At 31.5% G+C, this 25,440-nt stretch overlaps 4 protein-coding genes across 4 annotated transcripts; 1 reads left to right on the top strand and 3 right to left on the bottom strand.

Moving 5' to 3' along the window:
• Positions 1 to 443: 443 nt before the first annotated feature.
• On the bottom strand, positions 444 to 1,953 carry BO85DRAFT_496481 (toxin biosynthesis protein). The gene is made up of 4 exons (XM_025663958.1): positions 1,751 to 1,953; positions 1,562 to 1,700; positions 1,396 to 1,504; positions 444 to 1,341 (listed from the first exon to the last, which is right to left on the bottom strand). The coding sequence occupies exons 1-4, from the start codon at positions 1,937 to 1,939 to the stop codon at positions 471 to 473; spliced, it is 1,308 nt and encodes a 435-aa protein (XP_025514546.1). The 5' UTR covers positions 1,940 to 1,953; the 3' UTR covers positions 444 to 470.
• Positions 1,954 to 2,813: 860 nt separating this feature from the next.
• On the top strand, positions 2,814 to 4,707 carry BO85DRAFT_496477 (cytochrome P450; the record flags this gene model as incomplete). Its single annotated transcript, XM_025663957.1, has 6 exons — positions 2,814 to 2,875; positions 2,991 to 3,181; positions 3,243 to 3,694; positions 3,743 to 3,995; positions 4,088 to 4,577; positions 4,629 to 4,707. The coding sequence occupies 6 exons, from the start codon at positions 2,814 to 2,816 to the stop codon at positions 4,705 to 4,707; spliced, it is 1,527 nt and encodes a 508-aa protein (XP_025514545.1).
• A 238-nt stretch (positions 4,708 to 4,945) lies between these two features.
• Positions 4,946 to 6,818, bottom strand: BO85DRAFT_496469 (DUF1479 domain-containing protein; the record flags this gene model as incomplete). The annotated part of the gene is made up of 8 exons (XM_025663956.1): positions 4,946 to 5,167; positions 5,225 to 5,331; positions 5,388 to 5,633; positions 5,688 to 5,823; positions 5,880 to 6,037; positions 6,093 to 6,207; positions 6,258 to 6,455; positions 6,510 to 6,818. 8 exons carry the CDS (start codon positions 6,816 to 6,818, stop codon positions 4,946 to 4,948), a joined length of 1,491 nt encoding a protein of 496 aa, XP_025514544.1.
• A 2,002-nt stretch (positions 6,819 to 8,820) lies between these two features.
• On the bottom strand, positions 8,821 to 10,469 carry BO85DRAFT_496467 (DUF1479 domain-containing protein; the record flags this gene model as incomplete). Its single annotated transcript, XM_025663955.1, has 2 exons — positions 9,933 to 10,469; positions 8,821 to 9,878 (listed from the first exon to the last, which is right to left on the bottom strand). Exons 1-2 carry the CDS (start codon positions 10,393 to 10,395, stop codon positions 8,821 to 8,823), a joined length of 1,521 nt encoding a protein of 506 aa, XP_025514543.1. The 5' UTR covers positions 10,396 to 10,469.
• Positions 10,470 to 25,440: the final 14,971 nt, after the last annotated feature.

Genomic DNA, 25,440 nt, shown 5'->3' with positions numbered 1-25,440 from the left:
CTGATTTCCTTGTATAGAACTACTGAATTTTCAATGATTAATCTATTTTACAAATATAGATTATCTTTATATTATAACTAATAAATCTATAGTATTTCATAGCTGATTTCTTATAGCTAGTTAACAGGCTTTCTATCCTAATAAATAAATTCCATTATATTCGCATCTTTTTTCTTTTGATTATCTAAGGAAGACACTGTTGTCAGTCTTGCATGAAGGAGACTCTCCATTGCGTAATATTGGGCTACGATATGATAAGGAATATATAGATTGGGCTGCACCCGGTAGACGAGATGTTGGGGTTGCTCCCATTAAAGCAAACTTTCAAAGGGTAAGTGAACCTAAGAAGTTCTCTGATTAAATCAATTACGTATACAGTGGCTATCAAAATATTGTAGACTTGGACTGACTAGAACCAGAACATAGACTCGCCTATTTCAATGCTCATCACGGCGTGGACGGTGAAAGGACTATAATTTAGCACCTTTATTATTGCGCAGGAAGGCCAATGACTCTGCCATCACTTTCTCCCACTCCTTGGTGAACCGAGACCTCTCTGCCGGGGACAAATCTTCCCACCCTACGGCAATGCGATGTTCATCAGCCGTCCATCTCTCCAATTCTGTATGAATCCATTCACCTAAGATGCTGGCCGTCAAATCCACTTTCTCCAGAGGCAGAGCATGGCCAGCACCCTCAACCCACAAATGTTGGACGCGACCATACCGCACACCTCCACTTCCCCCAATACTACCCCCAGTTCTTTCCGCCATGGTAGTATGAAGTCCACACTTATATAACGGGCTCGATGCCCCACTCAGAAATAGTGCGGAAGGACGAAGGTGCGGCAGCAATTTTCCAGCCACAATGGGTTCAGGTCGGTATGCCTGTTGGCCAGGTGGCAAGCCGGCCATCACGTCCGGGAAGAACAGTGGATCATGAGGTGGCTCTGCAAGACGCTCGCTGTTGTTTTCGTTTTGTAATCCCAGTTCTTTATGCCGGTATGGGTTCGCACGGGCATAGGTCATTGCCTCCTGGAACTTGGTTGTTGTCAAAGTAACTGGCGTCTCGGAACTATGTGCGCCGTCCTTGGGATAGAGGGCTGTAGGAAGTTCCCGATAGCCCCACTGGAACCAGCGTTCGAGGACCCGCGAATTCCACGAACGCAGATATTGCCGAGCTTTCTCTTCCGCTGCGGCCCGTGAGGGCCAAATATCTCGCTTGTGCTTGGTGAGGTGAACAAGAAGCGGAGCGTCTGCGTCAGTGTTTCTTTCGATAATGTAAGGCTCGATGAGCATAAGGGATTGGAGTATCCGGGGATGCATCAGAGAAAGAAAAACGCTGTTGGTGCTCGCATTAGAATCCATCATACTTCGGGATGGTTGTTACACTAACAGTTGTGTTGCACCCAAACTGTGGCCGACTCCCATAATGGGCCGGGTCATCTTGTGACGGAAATGATTCATCATGAGAAGAAGATCCCGGCTATGATCAAACGCCGACGCTGCTTCGATTTAGCCAGCCACCAACGCCATGGAAATAATCAGATACAATCACTCACGGTCATTACCCAAACCGACTTCGTTAATGACACCGCTGACACCTTGATTTGTGGCATCAGCAATCCAAATTGAGCCGATGTTGAATCCTTCCTTTTTGCTCCTGGCATAAAGGTCTTCCCACAGGGGTTCATAGAGTTCCTGTGGATGTCTTAGTAGTTGTTGTGCGTTAAACGAGCCCGGAAATGTACCTTAGCAAAACCAGTACCGTGCGCAGCAACGATTGTAAGGTCGCCATTCTTGGGATGAGGGTTGTCTATGGGGGTATATTGTTTAATGCAGAGTTTTAGCGGAGTATCTTGGTTAGCTGTGGCTCGAGGATATTCTCTCATGAATTGCGCGTCCATAACATGCTCTGTGATAATATAAGGGTACGTCATCTTGCTAAAACAAGGCAGGTAATGTCGCTTTTGCTATGCCAGCGTCAGATTGTGAACTATGCCGTATAACTACGATTTGTACGGTATCAAGGTGGCTGGATGAACCACCTTTATGCGAGAATAACCTCTCCGGATTCCCAAGCTCGGATGATAAGTTGGATAGCTGATCCTGAAAAGTTAGATTTTATTACTTCCCCACTTCAATTCACGGGCAAAATGTCGTGGACTCCTGACTCGCTGCGGGCATCTTGTATCGCCGGACAAGATCGAGTTAGGATCGGATCCACACGGGCTGTGACGAACCATTGGGACCAATACTTACCGAAGATATGGTACGCGGGAATATTCATATCAACATATCAGTCCAGCGTTCAATGTAGTTCTGGTCTCCGGCATTTAACACAGCCATGGCACGATGACGGTGTTATCGAATGCTGGGATATTCCCAAACATCGTTGAACCCTGCCAGACCTATCTCTCTGACTTTCCCACTGCAAAATATCCCCTGCCAGCCATTCCGCCGACTCTTCCCGTTGGTCTTTGGCGCACTCCACACAACTCCACACAGCTCCACACCCAATCCTCAGCTAAAGCTCCACAGCTCAGCTACGGAGTACACCGAGTGATCTTCTCGATTGCTTTCGCGATACGGCAAATTAGTAGGATGTGATGTATCCATCAATCCTCCATCGCGCAATCAGCTCTTCGGACTAAGCGTGGGCAGGGGGTGCCTATACCAGGCTTTAGAGTAGTAGCTCATGACTTGTGTAAGTTTGAACCACTGAACTACTATTTTGTTTACACCACGCAAAATTTGCAGCTCCGCCAATGTATTCATAGGGTGGGCTACCTGAGTCATTGTTTAATCATATCAATGAGCCTTCGCCCTTCGCATGATGGCTTACGGTTCTTCAATCGGGCCCCTGTCGTGAGCTCGTCCTTCCATTGCGAATTCATTTACCTTGCGCCTGAGAAAATTGTTTCTTCTACCCAAAAATTATGGGGTTCCATCTTATATCACTGGGCGTGATAGTGCTCTTTTGCTATGTAGGTCACAACAACCTGCCTGCCTACATCTGCTGACAAAGCAGGCGTTCTCATTTGTCACATATCGATTCTACTTTCATCCGCTGGCCAGGTTTCCCGGGCCTTGGCTGGGGGCTTTCACCGATTGGTACGCAGCATTCTATGCATGGCGAGGTGACCTACACACAAAGGACTATGAATGGCATGAGAAATATGGTAAGTAATGTGAGTCTCTGCACTGTGGTACCCAGAGTAACGTGGTTGCAATTTGAATTAGGCGAAATCGTTCGCTTCGGGCCTAATTCTCTTTCCTTCAATACCTCAAAGGCTGTGAGCGATATCTACGCTGTCAGAGCCAACGTTCGGAAATCGAATGGCTACGCATCAATGAGCCCGAGTAGATATACCCCAAATACTCTCACCGCGATTTCTAAGAACATGCACACCTTCAAGCGTCGCATATTGACGCAGGCATTTTCGGACCAGAATATTAAGGAGATGGAGGGTCGTATCCAGCAGAATATATCCAGCTTTCTCGACATCCTTGCTACGAATACCGGATCTGAATCCGAGTGGAGTTCTCCTAAGGATATATCGCAGATATGCGACTGGCTAGCCTTCGACGTAATCACTGATTTAAGCTACGGCAACGATCTTGACATGTTGAACTCACCTCAAATGCGTTGGTTCCCATCTGTGGTTCGGAAAATATCCCAGCGAAGTCTAATAGTATGCCCCTTCAGTGCTTCCCAATTCAAAGTATCATGTCTCTAACAGTTGCTGCATGGGCTTTTTCAACCTTCTTTCATAAGAATGAGGCTTGACTTGGTTCTCCTATCCCAAAAGTACAGGGAAATACTTGCTGCGGCAAGGTGGACACGCTCTCAGGCAGCTGCACGAATGGAGATTGGAAACAATAATGAGCAGAAAGACATATTCAATGCAATGATGAATGCAAGAGATAAAAAGACTGGACTGCAATTTACTCGAAAAGATTTAGGCCTTGAGTCCATGCTTTTGCTTGTTGCAGGTATGTTGAATAACCTTCTGCGGACAATCTGCGCCACCTCGGAACCTACAGCTTTCAGCGTCCACTTATTCAATGATGCTGAGATGCCCTAGGTTCTGATACAACATCTACTGCTCTTTCTGCCACTTTGAACTACATCCTTCACGATTCCAATATGCTGGCGCACTTGAAAAGTGTCATCCGGATGACGTTCCCGACAGAATCATCAATAACGACATCTTCTGTTCTTTCGTCTCCGGATTGCGCTGTCCTGCGCGCCTGTATCAATGAAGCAATGCGACTCACTCCACCTGCACCCAATCTCCTTCCTCGAACAGTTCTCTCCGGTGGCATGGAAGTCGATGGCATATATATACTGGCGGGAACAACTGTCGGTGTATCCGCGTATACCATACATCGCAATAAAACATATTTTTACGATCCTGATAGCTTTGAGCCAGAAAGGTGGCTTGATGACAATGTCGTCAACCAGCAGAATATGCAAACGGCATTTGTTCCATTTAGCGTGGGACCGAGAAAGTGTGTGGCATGGAGACTAGCCTGGGCAGAATTGAATTTAACAATAGCAAGAGTGTTGTGGAGGTATGACCTGCGCCTTGCAAAGAACGCATGCGGTTGCAATGCAGGTACCAGGTGTGAGTACAACTTCAAGGCTGGGGTTACGACGGCTGTTAATGGGCCGGTGATTGAGTTCAGGCCTAGGATAGCATGAGTGTCACCTGTCTATTTACCCAAACAGATGTTACCTAGCCTGATTTACGTTCCTATAGAAATGAAGTGATGATGTCATGTGATGGAATGAACCAGTCTACGGTGGTTAGAATCGCCACTGCAGCACAATGGAAGGCAGACATGCCATCATATGCATGCAAAATTATTCTTTATCAGGACCGAAGCTAGTGATGTGCATTATTATATTACGCAAAGTTGAATTTCTTACACAGCCGCCTTTAAAACCCCAACATCGCGTTCATGTTCTGCCCTAGCTTCTTGGACTTTTCATCTTTACCATTGAGCTTGATGGGACTAAGGCCCATTGCCACTTTACCGGCTTCAGATTGAATATCAGCAATTGTTGCTCTATCAGAGAACTGAGACTCTCCCGACCCACCCGGGAAGTCCGGCGGAGGGACGCCCTTCAAGAAGGCCTCGCGCTGCTGCTTGACGTATTGCTATGTGAGGAGTCAATGTCAAAAACACATACGCCATTAAGTGGACAATCGTCTTACCATGTTGTTAGGGGTTAATGGAACCGAAGGAATGTAGAAAACACAAGCGTCAATGTTGCCTGTGTTTTCCATTTCCGTGCCGTGGATGGTATCAGCACTCCAGAACACTGTTTTACATCCGGGTTAGCTTCGTCCAGTTCATTTTGATCGTTGTCAGTCTTACCAGTATCACCCGGCTCAACTGTGGGATATGGGATCATAGTTTCGGCGAGTCTCAAGTGAGGATGGAGGGTAGGGGTGTGTTCTTGAGCAGTTCCAGGATTGGCCCCATGCAGGAAAATATCTCCCTCGTCGTCGTCTAGAGAAAACTTCCATCCATCCAGGGAGTCCTTTCGAGTAGGCTTAAAGAAGGGTCGAAGCATCCAGTAAGCAGTAGTAGGTTGCAAAATTGGGTGAACGACCAAAGTGCCTAGTAAAACCACGGATTAGTATGGAGCGAGTAATTGGACCAATATTGGCTAACCTTGCTGGGGTCCATGGCGAGACAGCCCGAGCCAGCTTTGGAAGGTGCGGAAGACTGAACAGCCGCCTGGCGCATCATACATGTTCATGTTGGCATCAAGGCGGCCAGTCAGATCCCAAGGGTCGTACTCCTGCCACTGCGGTAGTTTTAGTTGTGAATGCTGCTAGAGTAACAAATCTGGTTTTCTCCTACCTTGCCTTGGAAGATTTTGCGGTAGGTATGATTATAAGCGCGGTCCTCCCACCTCTCCACACCTCCACCGTCGACGTGAGGTGGAAGCCCGAAAAGCTTGTCGCCAGGGGGGCGAATTTGAATTCGGTCACAGTAACTGAGTGGAACCGATATATCAACTAGATCAGATTAGCTCAGTTCGATATTCTCCATCCCGCTGCAGTGTTGGATTACTTTTTTGGTTGGCATCTGCAGTATATAACTGATTCATCCACGCTTGTGTAGCAAGCATATTAGGATGTGACCTCGCTTTCACTTGGGAGGGACTCCAATATGATTCATAGATCACCTTGTTCAAAGTCAGCTTTGGATTGATCGGCATTGATCAATAACAGTCACCTTCTTGTCTGAGGTAGATGGGAATCCTTTGAAGGGTCGGGAAGTCAGATACTGGCGAACATCCGAAAGAAGCTTTTCAGTGACATCTTTGTCCACAACGCCACGAATAACAGCAACACCAGTTCGTCGAATGGCAGCAATGTTCGCCGGAGATACATTGCCAGCTTGTATGTCGGAAAAGTTCAGTTGAGGAATAATCTACTCCAGTGAGCATGCAACTAACGGTAACCGTGAAATCTGGAGTGAACACACACTCTCGCGCTTAGTTGCGACTTCTTCAGTCCGTACTTTGAGAACCTCAACAAGCTCATCCCATGACTTCTGAATTTGGTCCTCAAACCCGGTAGTCAAGTTACGCTTTAGATCTCGAAATCGTTCGGGCAGAGGCACACTTTTTCTGCCAGAGAAAGATGTGAACACGGAAGAGATATCACCCTCTCTCTTATCTTTGCGAGTAATTGGCGATGTGTCAGTTGCCACGAGACGCTTGGCTGTTCCTGCACATTTCCCTGCGCGGAACGTGGGGCAATTCAGACATTTCGGAGACACCGTTTTGATCATGATGGCACACGGAGTCTGCGGTGTTATGTGAGAGTGACTGACAATTTGAAAGATTGAACTTGAAGGATAATTAGACAACATGTAATTGCCTTGCAGATTTATACTTGTATCCAGGCTTTGGAGCTCTTTCCCCGGGCCCGGTCAGGGCCAATGCGCGTTTCCCAATTTGGCAATATCCCGACAGTGGGGAAAGGCGGCTCTCCCCAATCCGTCTTGCCGCCGCCCATTCAGTAATAGCGTCCGACGGGCCCCAAGCTTTGTTATTGCGGAGATGTGAATGCGGAGATGCGGAGGAAAGACGGCTCAGTAACTTTAGAATGGTCCTCAGTGGCAAGGCTTGGTTGGCGACGGAGGTGAATTTTTAGCAGGGCTCGCCTAAGTTGCCTTCCTCCTGTTTCCTTGTTTCCAGCAACTCCCCGTTAAACAAAGTCGTCTTCGCTCGCTCGATCATGACTGCGAATTATCTTCTAATCAAAACCAGACCCAAAATTACTCGGCCGTGTGTTCGAGATTATAGCTTGTGGTAGATGCATCATAATGAATCGAATGCAATGTTAAAGGGTGGCTTTGGCTCGCTGTGCTTAGCCATCGGAAGTGGTGTTATGAGATACAGGATCCAGTTGCTCGTTTCGAATGATCTCGCCAAACCTTGGGCTGGTGGACCGATCTTACTTCTTGGGGCTAGAAGCCATGTTCCGCATGAGTTCACGAAATCGAGAAAAAGCCGGACTGTTCCCGTCGTGTTGACCCTCCCCGCTCGTACAGTGACTTGAAAGGGCTATTGGCGACCTTACGCAAAGAGGCTTCCGGCCGGTCTCATTGTTCCAGCCGTCGAATACGAGACATTCAAAGACTATATTTTAGATGGTAATTGTAGCACACTGGCTCATGAACAATCCCTTGCCGCTGGCAAACTCGCTGGTTAGGTGAGAACTGTCTACGGTGTACTATTTTGAGGGCCCAGTGGGGATACCGGGGGATTGAATGTAAACTTGGGGCAGATTCGAGAATATTGGTGTTGAAAGGGCAAATCTAAACATAACCTGCAATGCATTGTTCTAGAGGAATCGAGGTTGCTACCATCGATAACTGTATTATTTCATACTGTTTATTATGACAGTCGTAGTTGTGGAGGGTGTAAAGTTCTTCTCGACTCAGGCATTAGTCCACTTCTCTGGACCTTTGACGAAAGTTTCGCGCTGGCAAGTTGGTGCATATATTCATTTTTTACGCACCAGATCTACTCCATTCAACAATGCAAACAGGCGCTCAATCGCACCCTTCTCCATTCCATATCGAATTTCTCATACTGACTGCTTCTGCTGGATCTCACACGTCCAGAATACTGATCAGCTCATCATCTGCCATCCAGCTCTAATACAACAAATGACAAATGCAGGGGAAATTAGACGAGGTAGAGTTTTAGCTATACTTGAAGAGGAAATGTGATATCGATGTCCGGATTCCGTGTCAAAATTTTCGAGTTTAATATCGTAGTGGGTTGCTCGGTGAGCGCTTGAGAAAGAGATCATCCGAGTCCTGCTGTCGGGTAGATGTTTTCGGTCAGCCGGTGAACTAAAGGCATGCTAGTTCATCCTATCTCTGGGAATGAGCGAACAAGATATGAGTGGTGACTCATGTCTAACAGTGACACTTGGCAAACTACTAGTCAGTATAAAAGGATGGACTTTACCGAAGTACAATATTACATGATCTACCTGCTTCTAGTATACTTTGCACTAATCAACGAGAAGGTTTCCTGCCTGCCGCCTTACTGAGGGCCCCCTCTATAACCTGCGTTCCATGTTATGCCTGGCATTTCACTGATCCGATATTCATGCCACTTCCAAAGAGCTCCGATTAGAAAATGAGGAGCACGTAACACATTGAACGCTTTTGAAAACATACGAGTAAGAGAACGCATTGAGAAGAAACATTCCAGTTAGATGCTGACACTGAAGTATGTGTAAGAAAAATCGTTGAAATCCTCCATGAGGAAAGTTCAAAACCCAAGGATTTGGTTGGCTCGCTCCAGAATTGACTTTTGACCAAGCTCGATGCCTGTCTCCTGTGTATCGAATGCAGCTAGCCCAAGGGAACGCAACGCTTTCAAGGACTGAGAGTGGCGAAGGCTGTTCTCGGTCGTGCGTCCAACAAAGCTGCTCTCGCCGTCACCGCCAGGGAAATCAGGAGGAGGAGTACCGGCGATGAATTCCTCGCGTTGCCGCCGAACGTAGGCTGCGTTTTCCTCAGTGACAGGACAAGCTGGAATATACATGACGCTAGAGTCGCCTTGCCCCTGATGCACTTTGTCGACTGCGTGAATACCATCGCTGTGCCAGGCAACATAGTCGCCCGGGGCAATTTGGGGGATGTGAACCATGGTCTGGTCGAGTCGCAAGTGTGGGTGCAAAACATCGGTCAGTTCTTGGGAATAACCGGGGGTAGCGCCCTCCAGCTTGCTTGATGTCTCCGTCTCGAGTCGCCAGTTGGTGGGATCTAGGTAGGTGTCTAGCGCAAGGCGGGAGCTGCCAGCTGGAGGCGAATATATGGGCTCAAAGAAGGGCCGCAGAAGGAAGTAGGAGGTGGCCATAGAAAGTAGGGGGTTCACCAACAGGGTCCCCTCTTTGGGGCCGGTGTGCGACATGCTCAGCCAGCCCTGAAACATGCGGAACATGGAACACGCACCAGCACCGTTGTAAAGGTCAGAGACAGCTGGAATACGGCAACTTGCCTCCCAAGGGTCATACTCTTCCCATCTACCTTCCCAGATCGCCTTGTAAACGTTTCCCAACCCATAGCCATTATCTTCCCAACGCTCAACACTACCTCCATCCACGTGAGGACCCAATGCAAATCCAGCATCTCCAGGCTGGCGAATACGCAGGCGATCAGCGTATGTAAGGGGATGTGATGGTGACACCAGAGCGTCAGAGTTCTTCGAATGCCAGAAACTCATGAGGAACCGCTGGGTTTCGAGCATGTTGGGGTGCATGCGAGCCTTCATCTGGGACTGTGACCAGTAAAGCTCAAACACCTGCGGATCGGTAGGTGGGAAAGCTGCACGGCATTATCAAAGATTGCCCGGGAGTGCGATGGCATGGAATGACTCACCTCTAGTCTGCGGGTTCGCACGCACATATTCCTCGATCTCCTCCTTATAGCGTCTAGCTTCGGCCTCGGGAATTACTCCTCGAACAACAGCGACACCACGTTTCCGGAGTTCTCTCCGAAAGTCCTCGGAAGCTGTTTTGATATTCTTGAAATCGATGGTAGGAACAACGTCCGATCCCATTCGTTTGATAGTCCGTACCTCCTCGCGGAGCCTATGGAGCAGGCGATCCCAGCTCTTCTTAACAGCTTCTTCACGGCCTGCGATAAGGCGTTTCTTTTGGTCGACAAACCTTGGGGGCAATACCTTCTCCTTCGCGCCGGACAGAGACACAAAGACGGAGGAGATGTCACCCTCTTTGCGCGGTGCTTGGGACGTTGTTGTTATTCCTCTACCGGATAATGAGACCGGGGCTTTCAGGGAACACCGCAGACCATGCGGACTTTGCCATGTGACTTTGACCATGGTGTTTTACTTGGATCAGACAAGAAATCAAAAGTTTGTTTAACTGAAAGCAAGAGTACGAAGTGACTATTTATATGACGCATTTTTTATTCCAGTCTTCTGAATTTCCATTATTTCCACGGCTTCTCCATGTCTAGAAACAACGCGAAACCAACGTCACGGCGGACCTGCCGGGAGCGGTACCATTTCCCTTTTGGGAGAAGTCCCGCCCGCTATCCACAAAGCCGGAAAAGTCGAATAGCCGGGGTTGTGTGCCGCGACAGCCTAGCCCTGGCACGCCTCTTCTTTCCTAATCCTGAAGTTGTGTCGTCGAATGCCACTGTATCGGTCGACCACCTGTCTCTCCGAACCTAGGTATAACAAGTCCTAGGGCGAGACCAATTAACGTATACATTACCTGTCGATGCGCTGACTGCTAGAACCAAGAGGATCTCTCACGTCTATCCAATCAGCAGACGGAGATATATATTTACCAACAACACATAGGACGTGGGTCAAACTAAGCCTTAATGCTATGCTATTGTGAGACCTCGGTCATCCCATACCTTATCACATGACTGTCATGCACAGGTCACGTGACCTCCTAGACCTAAGAGATTACTAATAATAATCTCTGAAAAAATAATTAACGTAATCAATGGTTGGATGGCCCACACGGTTGGGCAGCCCATCTGGTTATCCATATAAAATATATATACTGTATTATAATCAGATACTGTTCATATTTATGTAGATTTTTGAGGAGTATTAGATGGTTATTTGTATTATTTATAATTTCTAGTAGGGAAATCGTCACAACGGGACAACAGTCAAATGATGTCTGATAAGTTTCTAAATAGTATTATGTTACAGATCCCTGCTAGTTAAGCTACTAGTAAGGCGGACTCGTTAGACAGAAAGCACTGATAAGAAAGCGCTCGAGTAATCAGAAACTCTTATTAAGAAGAATTCTAGATTATTTTTATAATATTCAGAACAGCTATATATTACATGATTATAGATATATAGGATGGCATGGACAGGTATATAGTATATAATATATAGTATATAAAAAGATATATTACTTAATATACAGAGAATAAGATATATAAGAATATTTATTTATATACTTAATTAGTTCTGTTCTTCATGCTTAATCTATATTATTTTTAAGTAATCTATCTTTAGAAGCTTAGTAATATAATATTTATCTATACTTACTTATAAATAGTTATGTAGTACTATCTAGCTTTACTTTTTTTTTTATTTAAAATTAGTTATTTTAGATAGACTATCAGTCTGATACTATCTTAATCTAGTTTAATAATATATATATCAGTGAAGTGTCAAACCCTAGGATCGCTTCCCTGTTCCTGTTAGCTTAGCTTTCACTGGCATATGTACCATCGAACTGGATTGAGGTAGTATCAGACTAATAGTCTATCTAAGATACTAATCTTGAATAAGAAAAAAGAAGTAAAGCTAGATAGTGCTGCACAGCTATCTGTAAGTAAATATAAATAAGTATTATATTACTAAGTTTCCAAGAATAGATTACTTAAAGATAATATAGATTGAGCATGAAGAACAGGACTAATTAAATATATAAATAAGTATCTTTATATATCTTATTCTCTGTATACCAAGTAATATATCTTCTTATATACTATATACTATATATTATATACCTGTTTATATACTATTCTATATATTTATAGTTATGTGACGCGTGGCCATTCCAGGTATTATAAGAATAATCCAGAATTCTTCTTAATAAAAGTTTCTATTTATTTGAGTACTGTCTTTATCAGTGTTTTCTGCTTAATAAATTTATTTTACTAGTAGGTTAACTAGCAGGAGTCTGTAATATTATTTTTTTTTCTTTAAGATTTCTTATTCTTAAGAAATATAAAAATATATATTCCTCCTGTAAATTTATTTAAGTTCTTCAGTTTCTTTTCTTCTCTCAGGATGGGTTAATATGCTGAAATATAATAAATATACTAATAATAAATATTTAATTAATAGAATTAAAAATACTGGTTGTCCTGTTAATATTTTATATAATTTCTGTTTTATTTAAGACAAGGTTTGCATCATGAGTTTAATTACTTGAAGTAAGAAATATTTAATTTATATTTTATATAATTATAAATATAAGAAATAGTTTTATAATAATCAAGAATAAGATAAGTTTAAATAAAGTAAGTAAAAGATTACAGCTAATCTCAAGATAATTTAAAAGCTGTTTATATAATATTCTGAAAAAATAAATTAAATAATAATAAAAATTATTTATTTATAAAAGTATTAACAGTTCTTGAAGAATCATGATGATTAAATATTAAATCATAACTTAAATATATTAGAATAGTTAGATAAGAAGGATCTCTCAAGTATTAAAAATCTTTGAGAGCTGGAGTATCTGGTTAATAAATATAATATTATTTAATTTACTATTATATTAAATAATCCTAATCTAACTTAATTAGTTGGTTCTTCTTTCTTTTAGATAAACTTTAACTTATCTGCTAGTAGTACTGTTCTATAAACTAGTAATAGTCTATCAGATTCTTAATAAATTCCTATATGTTTTCTGAGATATTATAGTTCTTTTATTTTATTAAATAGTATAATTTACTGCTAATTTTCTTATAGTCTAGAATTCTCTTAACTTTGTATTCTTATTCAGTATTATTATTAATTTCTATATTTTCTATAATTTTAGTATTCTTCAGTGCGGGTTCTAACAATAAAATATAAAATACTGGATAAATTTTATTTATTAATTTTAGTAGTCTTAGCTTGTAATTAACTAGTTCTTTCTTTTCTTTAATAATAAATAATCCTAGTTTATGATAATTAAGCTTCTAGCTTGATTATTTTATTTTAATATTTTAATAAAACAGGAATACTTTCTCTTTTCTTTTTAAATCAGGTTTCTTCCTGTGCTGGTAATCATAGTAGATTTTACTTTATAAATTTATGAATTTAATATCTTAGAATAATTAGATATATATATGTCCCGTGAATATAATAATATCTTTAATTATATTAGTAATTAGTTACTTTCCCAATGGTATTTCCAGAAATCTTAGATAATAATTATAATTAGTATAGAACAGTAAGACTCCAATTATCAAGTAATTAGTATTATTATATAAGAACTATATTATAGGTAACAGATTTATCTAATTATCTTATTAATAATTAACATAGTATCTCAAGTATTACTTGATTATCTAGTTAATTCTTTCTATTTATTTATTTATTTACAGGTGATAAGCTGTTATTATTTATTTTTTAATTTCTATAAGATCTGTGAGTAATCTTTAAAATTTTAAGGTAAATAGTTTATTTTTATTTAATATAATATATTTTGGCATCCCATGATTTATAATAATATTCTCTAAGAATAGTTCTGCTATCTGTATTATTATTATTATTATTTTACTTAATATAAGATAGATATATTTAGTAAAATAGTCAGTAATAATTATAATAGTATTATATTCTTTTAATCCAGGTAGTAGATTAATAAAGTTAATTATTATCTATTTTTATGGCTATTATAATGTTTTCTGTATTTATATTTATTTATAAGATTAATATTTTACAGACTTGTTTCTAATGCATGTCTTATATTATCTAATATAATTATATATTTTTTATCTAAGGTTCAGGATGTAATAATTTCTAGTAATTAGTTTTATGATTTTTTTAATTTCTAAGTATCTCTTAAATAGTTTATCATGATATATAGTTATAATTTATACTCTTATACTGGTTAGTATAAAGATTAGTTTATAAAAATAAACTAATTTTTTTTTATTAATAGTAATCTTTTCTGGTAAGCTTCTACTTATTTCTTAGAATATCTTATCTTCTTTAATAATATTAATTAATTATCTAGTCAGATTACTGCTAATCTCCAGTATTACTGTAAGGTTGGTTTTATTATAATTAATTAATCTATCTTTATTCTGTTTTAAAATAATTAGTTTAATAATTTTTTCTTCTATTTTATAGTCTAGTCTGTGATTTAGTATATCTATATATCTATTTTCTATTTTTTTATAGTATATAATACAGAAATTATATTATAATAGAATTTTTATTTATCTTGCCTGCCTTCTGATCAATTCTTTAATTATTATAAAATAAATTAAGTTCTTGTAGTCTGTTTTTATAATAATAGTATTTTTTACTTCTTTAAGATAGATTTTTTATTATTTAAATATTATTACTATAACTAGTAACTTTTTATTATAGATATCATAGTTAAGTTCTGCCTGAACTAACTTTCTTGAGTAGAATATAATTAATCTAGATTTTCTATTATCTTCTAGCTATGTTATATGTATACTAATAGTATAATTTAATATATTAGTTTCAATAGTTATTTCTTTTTTTAGATTGTACTGTACTAGCATTGGTAATATAGTAAATTAATATTTAATATCTTTGAATATACACTGCTATGGTTCTTTCTATCTAAATTCCTGTATCTTTTTTATAAGTTTAAATAATGGTATTATGTGGATGGCATATCTATCTATAAATTATTAAAGTTCTTTCAAGTTCTTGAATTAAGACCAGTCCTTAATAACTTACACTTTAGTTTACTCAGTATAAACTTTTTTTATAGATATTTAATATTCTAGGTACTCTGTTTTCTATACATGGAATTCATATTTTTTTAGTTCATATTATAAGTGGTGTAGGTATAGTTTATATAATATAAATCTTATATATCTTATATATTCTTTCTTGATTTTTAAGAAGATTAGGATATTATCTAAGTAAATAATTATAAATCTGTTAAGGTATTCTCCCAGTATCTTATTAATATATTATTAAAATAATATAGATGTATTAGTAAGCCTGAATAATATAATTAAATATTTAAAATATCTATACTTTATTTTAAATATAGTTTTCTATTTTTTATCTTCTATGATATATATATAATAATATATATTTATAATATCAAGTTTAATGAACCATTTTGCTCCTTGTACCTTGTCTTAAATTTCTAAAATTAAAAATAAAGAGTATCAGTCCTTAATTATAATTATATTAAGTAATTAATAATCTATATATAGCCGTAGATTACTGTTCTTTTTTAGTATAAAGAGAATACCATGTCCTGTAGATAATTTTAATAATTTAATATTATCTTTAGCTAATTAATTATTAATATATTCTTATAGTACCTACAATTTCTTTTCGGATATTAAGTAAATCTTTTAGTATACTGGTAACTTCCTTTTTTTAATAGAGATAGTATAATTATGCTTTTTATACTAAAGTAATTCAGGTTATTCCAGCTATTTAAACAGGTCTTTAAATCTTTTATATTATAATAAGATATATGAGTTGCTTCTGGTCATAACTAGGAATTCTTATAAATCTTCTAGTCTTATATTAATATACTTAGATCTCTGCCTGTCTTAAATTTCTTGATTTATATTATTAGATCTATATTTCTGTACATAAGTCTCTTATTATTTTATATTATTAATCTTAAGTTCTTGTTCTTGGTTCTCTGGCCTTATAGTTTAGTATATATAAATTTAATCTTTATTAATACTACTTAAGCATAGTTTATAATATTTTTATAATATATCCAGTACTTATCCTGGTAAATATACTAACTTATTAATTTATAATGGTTTTATTACTACTAATATCTGTTCCATGATTTCTGAAATATTATTTTTTTTTAAATTTCTTATAGTGCCTGGTGCACTAGGCTTTTATAATATTTTTAATTTTTTTATAGATTGCTTAGTCCTTACTTTAGTCTTATATTATATAATAGGCTGTATAGATCCAGATCCTATATCTAGTTCTTAATAATATTATCTTAGATAATCATAATTCATGAATTAGAGACTTTCAGTCTTTTAATTAATTTATAGATTATGATTCTTGAGTCATGGAATTCCTAATATAATATTATATTATTTTAATAATGTTATGTTAAAATCTATATATTTAAAGTAATTTATTATAGCTATAGACACAGTTCCTGACTTAATTATTAATATAAGAATTTCTAGGTTCTTTTTATTTAGTCCTATAATTAATTCTGGTTTTTCTTTCTATTTTTTAAGTATTTCTAGTTACCACATAAATCATGGATTCATGAAGTTTCTGATTATATTAAAGTCTATTAATACTTGAGCTGGTTATCCTAGTATAACTATTTAAATCTTTAAATATTTTCTTGATTTAGTGGCTGCTAACTATTAGTCTGGCTAATTAAATTTTAGTAATTTTAGATATTCTTATAGAAATCTTAAATTTTCTATTTTTATTATATAATATATTATATACTGATTATCAAAGTATATTATCTAGTATATTATATTATAGTATAGATACTATCTGTATCTTATATATAAATAACTAAAGTTAAGATATAAATAATAATTACTTCTAGTTTTTATTACTTCTGGTACCTTTGGTCGGTATTCTATAATATATTTTTAATTATAATATAAAGAATATATATCTATATAATATATAATCTAAGAAAATTTATTATGTTTCTATTATTCTTTATTTTTTTTAAAGTATTTATACAGGTATTTTTTATAATTATATTAAGGGTCTAGTCCAGCCACTCTTATTTTCCAGCTAACTTTAAATAAATAATAATAATAATTAATATTGTCCTGTCCATATATTGGGTAAAATTCTGGATAATAAAAATATTTTTATAAATATAATTCCTAATCTTTATTCTATATTTCCTAATATCTTAAATCTTAATATAGATAATACTGTATAATCTTCTTGAATCCTGGATAGAATTATACTAGATTCTTTTTAAACTCTTTTATAATATGATTTAACTAGTAAGAGATATTATCTTTATTATTTTCTTAGTTTTCTTTATCTTTATTCTATTATATTGGGTATGGTTCGCTGGTTTCTGATAAAGATTTTTCTAGAATATTAAATATTTTATTAAGTTTTTTCTTACTAGGTCTAAGGTCTTTTAATTAAGTATTATATTTTTTATTTAAAGAATTAAATTTATCTTAAACTATATTAGAGTATTTATTCTCTAGAACTAGTTTATTACTATTATTAATCTCCGCAGGTTAATTAAATAATTTAGATAGTTAGTAAGTTTTTTATAGCTTTGTTAGTGCTGTTAGCTTATCTATATTAGTTTATTATCTTAATTAGTTCTAGTATATCCTACTTACTAGTACTAGTAGTTATTCTTATTATATAGCTTATAGCTTTTTATTATTTAATAATTTAGTTTCTGTCTAAATTTCTATAATATTATAGATTTCTCTAGCCTGGTCTTTGTTAATAGTTCTTAATTATTTTTAAGACTATTACTGTTTTTATTTATAATTCTTTAACTAATAGCCTGTCTTATTATAATTAAAGTATAAATAATCTTTTTTATATCTTTCAAGCTCCTCCTTAGAGACTCTATTTAATTAAGTCTAATACTATATTATATCCAGTTTTATTAATTTTAAATTATAGAGATCCTCATATCTCAGGCTTCTAGGTTATACTGGTCATTTATTATTAATTTTATAATTCTACTAGTTATTCTGTTAAAATATAGATTTATTAATTTATTAATCTTTCTTCTATTTCATGTTAAAATTATATAACTTATTATTAATCTTAACCACTATCTTAATTATTTTCTATAATATTTTTAGTTATTTCTGTTAAATAAGTTTTTCTTAGATTTCTATTTTAAGCTTTTTTTTAAATTATAAGATATATATATTATTATTTTAATCTAGATAATTAATAATCTGCTAGAATTCAAAGGTATACTTAAATATTAATCTAGTTTATTTAAGTTACTATAACTTTTATTTAATATTATATGCAGTGTTAATATCTTTAAATATTTATTTAAAATATTCTTTAAATTTACTATAACTGGAAAAGATAGTTTTAATATTATTATTCTAATTTTTTATTAGCTTCTTTTAGTAATTACAGATATATAGTTTAAACTAACTGAATACTGTTCCAGTTAGATAAATAAATATAAAGAAGATCTTATTAATCTTATTCTAGAGTTTCTCTTGGTTAATATTAAGATATAAGTCTAATTAGATTATAAAAACTTTAAGCTTTGATTAACTATTGTTAAATAGTTCTGGTAGTCAGATCTTGACAGATTTAACTACTAAATATCTCTTAAACTACTGGTTTTATTATTTTAAGATATTAATGTTTTCTTATAATTAACTAATTATTTCTATTAACTCCTGTGCTGTTAGTATATATATTTATTATTACTATTCTCTTCTACTAGTATTCAAGTCCTGTGGTGAGGTGTGCGGTGTACTAAGAGTTATTAATATAATAAATAATTATAACTGATAATACTTGTATTAATAGTGCTTAATATATTAAATCCTAGAATTACTTTTCTATTCCTGTTAGCTTAGCTTTCACTGGTATATATACTATTAAACTGGATTAAGATAATATCAGATTAATAATTTATCTAAAATACTAGTCTTAAATAAGAGAAAAAAAATAAGACTAGATAATACTATACAGCTATCTATAAGTAAATATAAATAAGTATTATATTACTAAGCTTTCAAGAATAGATTATTTAAAGATAATATAGATTAAGTATAAAGAACAGGACTAACTAAGTATATAAATAAATATTTTTATATATTCTATTCTCTATATATTAAGTAGTATACTTTCTTATATATTATATATTATATATTATATACCCGTTTGTATACTATCTTATATATCTATAGTTATATAACATGTGGCTGTTCTAGGTATTATAAGAATAATCTGGAATTCTTCTTAATAAAAGTTTCTATTTATTTGAGCACTATCTTTATTAGTGCTTTCTATCTAGTAAATCTGCCTTACTAGCAGATTAACTAGCAGAAGTCTGTAACATAAAGCTAAACTAACAGGAATAAAAAAATAATTCTAAGATTTAATATATTAAATACTAGTCAGTATAAGTGTTATCTATTATAACTATTTATTATATTAATTATTTTAAGTTTATTATATACTCTGTAATAGGGCTCCAGTACTTAAAAAAAAATAATAATAAGACTTAATAATACAGGAATTAATAAATATAATTAATCAGTTATAAAAAAGTATTATTACCTTGGAATAATAAAACTAGATACTTAAAAATTATTTAATAATTAAATTTATTAAAATTAAATTACTAGAACTGTTTAATAGTAGTAGATTAAAACTTAAAGCTTTCTTAATCTAACTAGATCTATATTTTAATATAAATAAAGAAAAACTTAAGAATAAAATTAATAAGATTTTTTTATATCTACCTACCTGACCAAAATAATATTTAACTGATTTAAATTATATATTTATAAATACCAGAAGAAACTAGTAGAGAATTAAAATAATAATATTAAAAAAATATTTACTAGTTATACTAAATTTAAGAAATATTTTAAATAAATATTTAGAAATATTGACGCAGCATGTAATACTAAATAAAAATTATAATAATTTAAATAAATTAAATTAATATTTAAATATATTTTTAAATTCCTGTAGGTCATCAGTTACCTGGACTGGGATAAAGATACTTATATTATATAATTTAAAAAAGAATTTAAAATAAAGATTTAAAAAAAATTTATTTAACAAGAATAACTAGATATCTTGTAATAAATAATTATAATAATAATTAAAATTAATAATAAATTATATAAATATAATATAAAATAGAAGAAAGACTGATAGACTAGTAGATTTATATTTTAATAAAATAATTAATAGAACTACTAAATTAATAATAAATGGTTAGTATAGTCTAGAAGTCTGGGATATAAAGATTTCTATAGATTAAAACTAATAAAGCTGGATATAATATGATATTAAATTTAATTAAATAAAATCTTTAAAAAAGAGCTTGAAAGATGTAAAAAAGATTATTTATATTTTAATTATAGTAAGATAAGTTATCAGTTAAAAGACTGTAAATAGAAATAATAATAATTTTAGAAATAGCTAAGAGCTACTGATAAAAATTAGACTAGAGAAATTTATAATATTACTAATAAATAATTAAAAATCTAGATAAAAATTAAATTATTAAGTAGCAAGAAGTTACAAGCTATATAATAAAAATAATTACTAATACTAGTGAGTAGGATATACTAGAACTAATTAAAATAATAGATTAATATAAATAAGTTAACAGTACTAACAGAGCTATAAGAAACTTATTAATTATCTGAATTATTTAATTGGCCTATAGAAGTTAATAATAATAATAAATTAATATTAAAGAATAAATACTCTGATATACTTTAGAATAAATTTAATTCTTTAAATAAAGAATATAATACTCAGCTAGAAAGTCTTGAATCTAGTAAGAAAGGATTTAATAAAATATCTAATACTTTAGAAAAATTCTTATTAGAAACCAGTAAACTATGCCCGACATGACGGGATAAGAATAAGAAAAATTAAGAAAATAATAAAAATAATATCTCTTATTAGATAGATTATATTATAAAAGAATTTAAAAAGAATCTGGTATGATTTTATCTAGAATTTAAGAAAATTATATAGTATTACCTGTATTAAGATCTAAGATATTAGAAAATATAGAATAAAGACTAGAAATTATACTTATAAAAATATTTTTATTATCTAAAATTTTGTCTAACATGTGGATAGAATAATATAGATTATTATTATTATTTATTTAAAGTTAATTAAAAAATAAGAGTAGCTGGACCAGACTCTTAATATAATTATAAAAGATATTTATATAAATATTTTAAAAAAAATAAAAAATATTAAAAATATAATGAACTCTCTTGGATTATATATTATATAGATATATATTTTTTATACTATGATTAGAAATATATTATAAAATATTAATTCAAGATATTAAAAGTAATAAAAGCCAGAAGTAATTATTATTTATATCTTAATTTTAGTTATTTATATATAAAATATAAATAATATTTATATTATAATACAATGCACTGGATGATATGCTTTAATAATTAATATATAATATATTATATAGTAAAAATAGAAAGTTCAAGATTTTTATAAGAATATTTAAAATTATTAAAATCTAATTAGCCAGACTAATAGTTAGCAGCTATTAAATCAGGAAAATATCTGAAGATCCAGATAATTATACTAGATTAATCAACTCAAGTATTAGTAGACTCTAGTATAACCAGAAACTTTATAAATCTATAATTTATACAGTAACTAGAAATACTCAGAAAATAAAAAAAAAATTAGAACTAATTATAGGACTGAATAGAGAGAACCTAGGAACTCTTATATTAATAATTAAATCAGGAACTGTATTTATGGCTGTAATAAATTATTTTAAATATATAGATTTTAATATAATATTATTAGAATAATATAATATTATATTAGAGATTTTATAGCTCAGGAATCATAATCTATAAATTAATTAAAAAATTAAGAGTCTTTAATTCATGAATTATAATTATTTAAGATAATATTATTAAGAACTAGATATGGGATTTAGATCTGTATAATCTGTTATATAATATAAGATTAAAATAAGAATTAAATAATCTATAAAAAAATTAAAGATATTATAGAAGTCTAGTATGCCAGGCACTGTAGGAAATTTAGAAAAAAATAATATTTCAGAAATTATAAAACAGGTATTAGCAGTAATAAAATTATTATAAATTAATAAATTAGTATATTTACTAGAATAAATATTAAATATATTATAAGAATATTACAAGTTATATCTAAATAATATTAATAAAGATTAAATCTATATATACTAGATTATAGGACCAGAGAACCAAGAATAAGAATTTAAGACTAATAATATAAGATAATAAGAAACTTATATATAGAAATATAGATCTAATAATATAAGTTAAAAAACTTAAAACAGACAGAGATTTAAATATATTAATACTAGACTAGAGAATTTATAAGAACTTCTAGCTATAATTAAGAGTGACTTGTATATCTTATTATAATATAAAAGATTTAAAAATCTGTTTAAATAGCTGGAATAACCTAAATTATCTTAATATAAAAAACATGACTATATTATTTTTATTAAGAAAAAAAAGTTACTGGTATACAGAAAGATTTATTTAATATTTGAAAAGAAATTACAGATACTATAAGAATATATTAATAATTAATTAATTAAAAATAATATTAGATTATTAAAATTATCTGCAGGATATAAAATCCTCTTTATATTAAAAAAGAATAGTAGTTTATAGCTATATATAGATTACTAATTACTTAATATAATTATAATTAAGGATTAATATTCTTTATTCTTAATCTTAGAAATCTAAAATAAAATACAGAAAATAAAGTAATTTACTAAACTTAATATCATAGATATATATTATTATATATATATTATAGAAAATAAAGAATAAAAAACTGTGTTTAGAATAAAATATAAATACTTTAAATATTTAATTATATTATTTAGGCTTACTAATATACCTGTATTATTTTAGTAATATATGAATAAAATACTAGGAGAGTACCTTAATAGATTTATAATTATTTATTTAAATAATATTTTAATTTTTTTAAGAACTAAGAAAGAACATGTGAGATATATAAGATTTATATTATATAAATTATATTTATACTACTTATAATATAAACTAAAAAAATATGAATTCTATATACAGAAAACAGAGTTTCTAAAATATTAGATATTTATAAAGAAAATCTATATTGAATAAATTAAAATATAAATTATTAGGGACTGGCCTTGACCTAAGAATCCGAAAAAATTTTAATAATTTATTAAATTAATTAACTACTATTAATGATTTATGGACGGGTATACTATTTATATAATATTATTATTTAAACTTATAAAAAAAAACACAGGAATTCAGATAGAAAGAACTGCAGTAATATATGTTTAAAAATATTAAATATCAATTTATTATATTACCAGTGCTGGTACAGCACGATCTAAAAAAAAATAATTATTAAAACTGATATATTAGACTATATTATTAATATATATATAATATAGCTAGAAAATAATAAAAAACCCAGATTAATTATATTCTACTTAAGAAAATTGATTTAGACAGAATTTAATTATAATATTTATAATAAGAAATTACTAGCTATAATAATAGTATTTAAATAATAAAAAGTCTATCTTGAAAGAGTAAAATATACTATTATTATAAAAATAGATTATAAGAACTTAATTTATTTTATAATAATTAAAAAATTAATCAGAAGACAGGCAAGATAAACAGAAATTTTATTATAATATAATTTCTATATTATATATTATAAAAGAATAGAAAATAAATATACAGATATATTAAGTCACAGACTAGATTATAAAATAAAAGAAAAAATTATTAAATTAATTATTCTGAAATAGAATAAAGACAGGTTAATTAATTATAATAAAGTTAATCTTACAGTAATACTAGAGATTAGCAGTGATTTAATTAGATAATTAGCTGATATTATTAAAAAAAATAAAATATTTTAAGAAATAAGCAGGAGCTTACCGGAGAAGATTACTATTAATAAAAAAGAATTAATTTATTTTTATAAACTAATCTTTGTACTAACCAGTATAAGAATATAAATTATAATTATATATTATAATAAACTACTCAAGGAATATTTAAAAGTTAAAAAAACTATAGAACTAATTATTAGAAATTATTATATTCTAAACCTCAGATAAAAAGTATATAATTATATTAGATAATATAAGATATATATTAAGAATAAATTTATAAGGTATTAACTCTATGAATAAATATAAATATAAGAGATATTATAATAATCATAGAAATAGTTAATAATTGACTTTGTTAGCCTACTACCTGAATTAAAAGAATATAATATTATTGTAATTATTATTAACTATCTTATTAAATATATTTATCTTATACTAAGTAAAACAATAATAATAGTAATATAAATAATAGAACTATTTTTAGAGAATATTACTATAAATTCTAGAATATTAAAGTATATTATATCAGATAAAGACAAGTTATTTATTTTAAAGTTTTAGAGATTACTTATAGATCTTATAAGAATTAAAGAATGAATGACAACAGCTTACTACCTGTAAATAAATAGATAAATAGAAAGAGTTAACCAAATAATTAAATAATACTTGAGATATTATATTAATTATTAATAAAATAATTAAACAGATTTGTTATCTATAATACAATTCTTATATAATAATATTAATTATTTAATAATTAGAGTCTTATTATTTTATAATAACTATAGTTACTATCCAAGATTCCTGGAAATATTATTAGGAAAGTAACTAGTTACTGATATGGTTAAAAATATTATTATATTTATAAAATATATATATACCCGGTTATTTTAAGATATTAAATTTATGAATTTATAAAGTAAAATCTATTATGATTACTGACATAGAAAGAAATCTAATTTAAAAAAAAAGAGAAAATATTTCTACTCTATTAAAATATTAAGATAAAGTAACTAAGCTAGAAGCTTAATTATTATAAATTAAGATTATTTATTATTAAAAAAAAGAAAAGACTAGTTAATTACAAGCTAAAACTATTAAAATTAATAGATAAAATTTATCCAGTATTTTATATCTTATTATTGGAACCTGTACTAAAAAATACTAGAATTATAGAAAATATAGAAATTAATAATAATATTAAATAAGAATATAAAATTAAAAGAATTCTGGACTACAAGAAAATTAGTAATAAATTATATTATTTAATAAAATAAAAAGATTATAATATCTTAAAAAATATATAAAAATTTATTAAGAACCTGACAGGTTATTATTAATTTATAGAATAATATTATTAATAAACAGGTCAAAATTTATCCAGAAAAAAGGAGAATTAATTAACTGAATTAAATTAAGATTATTTAATACAGTAATAAGTTAAGTAGTATTATACTTATTAGCTAGATATTAGGGTTTTTATTTTTTTTATTAGGGTTTTATTTAGGGTTTTATTAGGGTTTTAGGGTTTATTAGGGTTT

Source organism: Aspergillus piperis, assembly GCF_003184755.1.
Source record: "Aspergillus piperis CBS 112811 unplaced genomic scaffold BO85scaffold_11, whole genome shotgun sequence".
NCBI lineage: Eukaryota > Fungi > Ascomycota > Eurotiomycetes > Eurotiales > Aspergillaceae > Aspergillus > Aspergillus piperis.
This window is presented reverse-complemented; position numbering and strand designations above follow the sequence as displayed.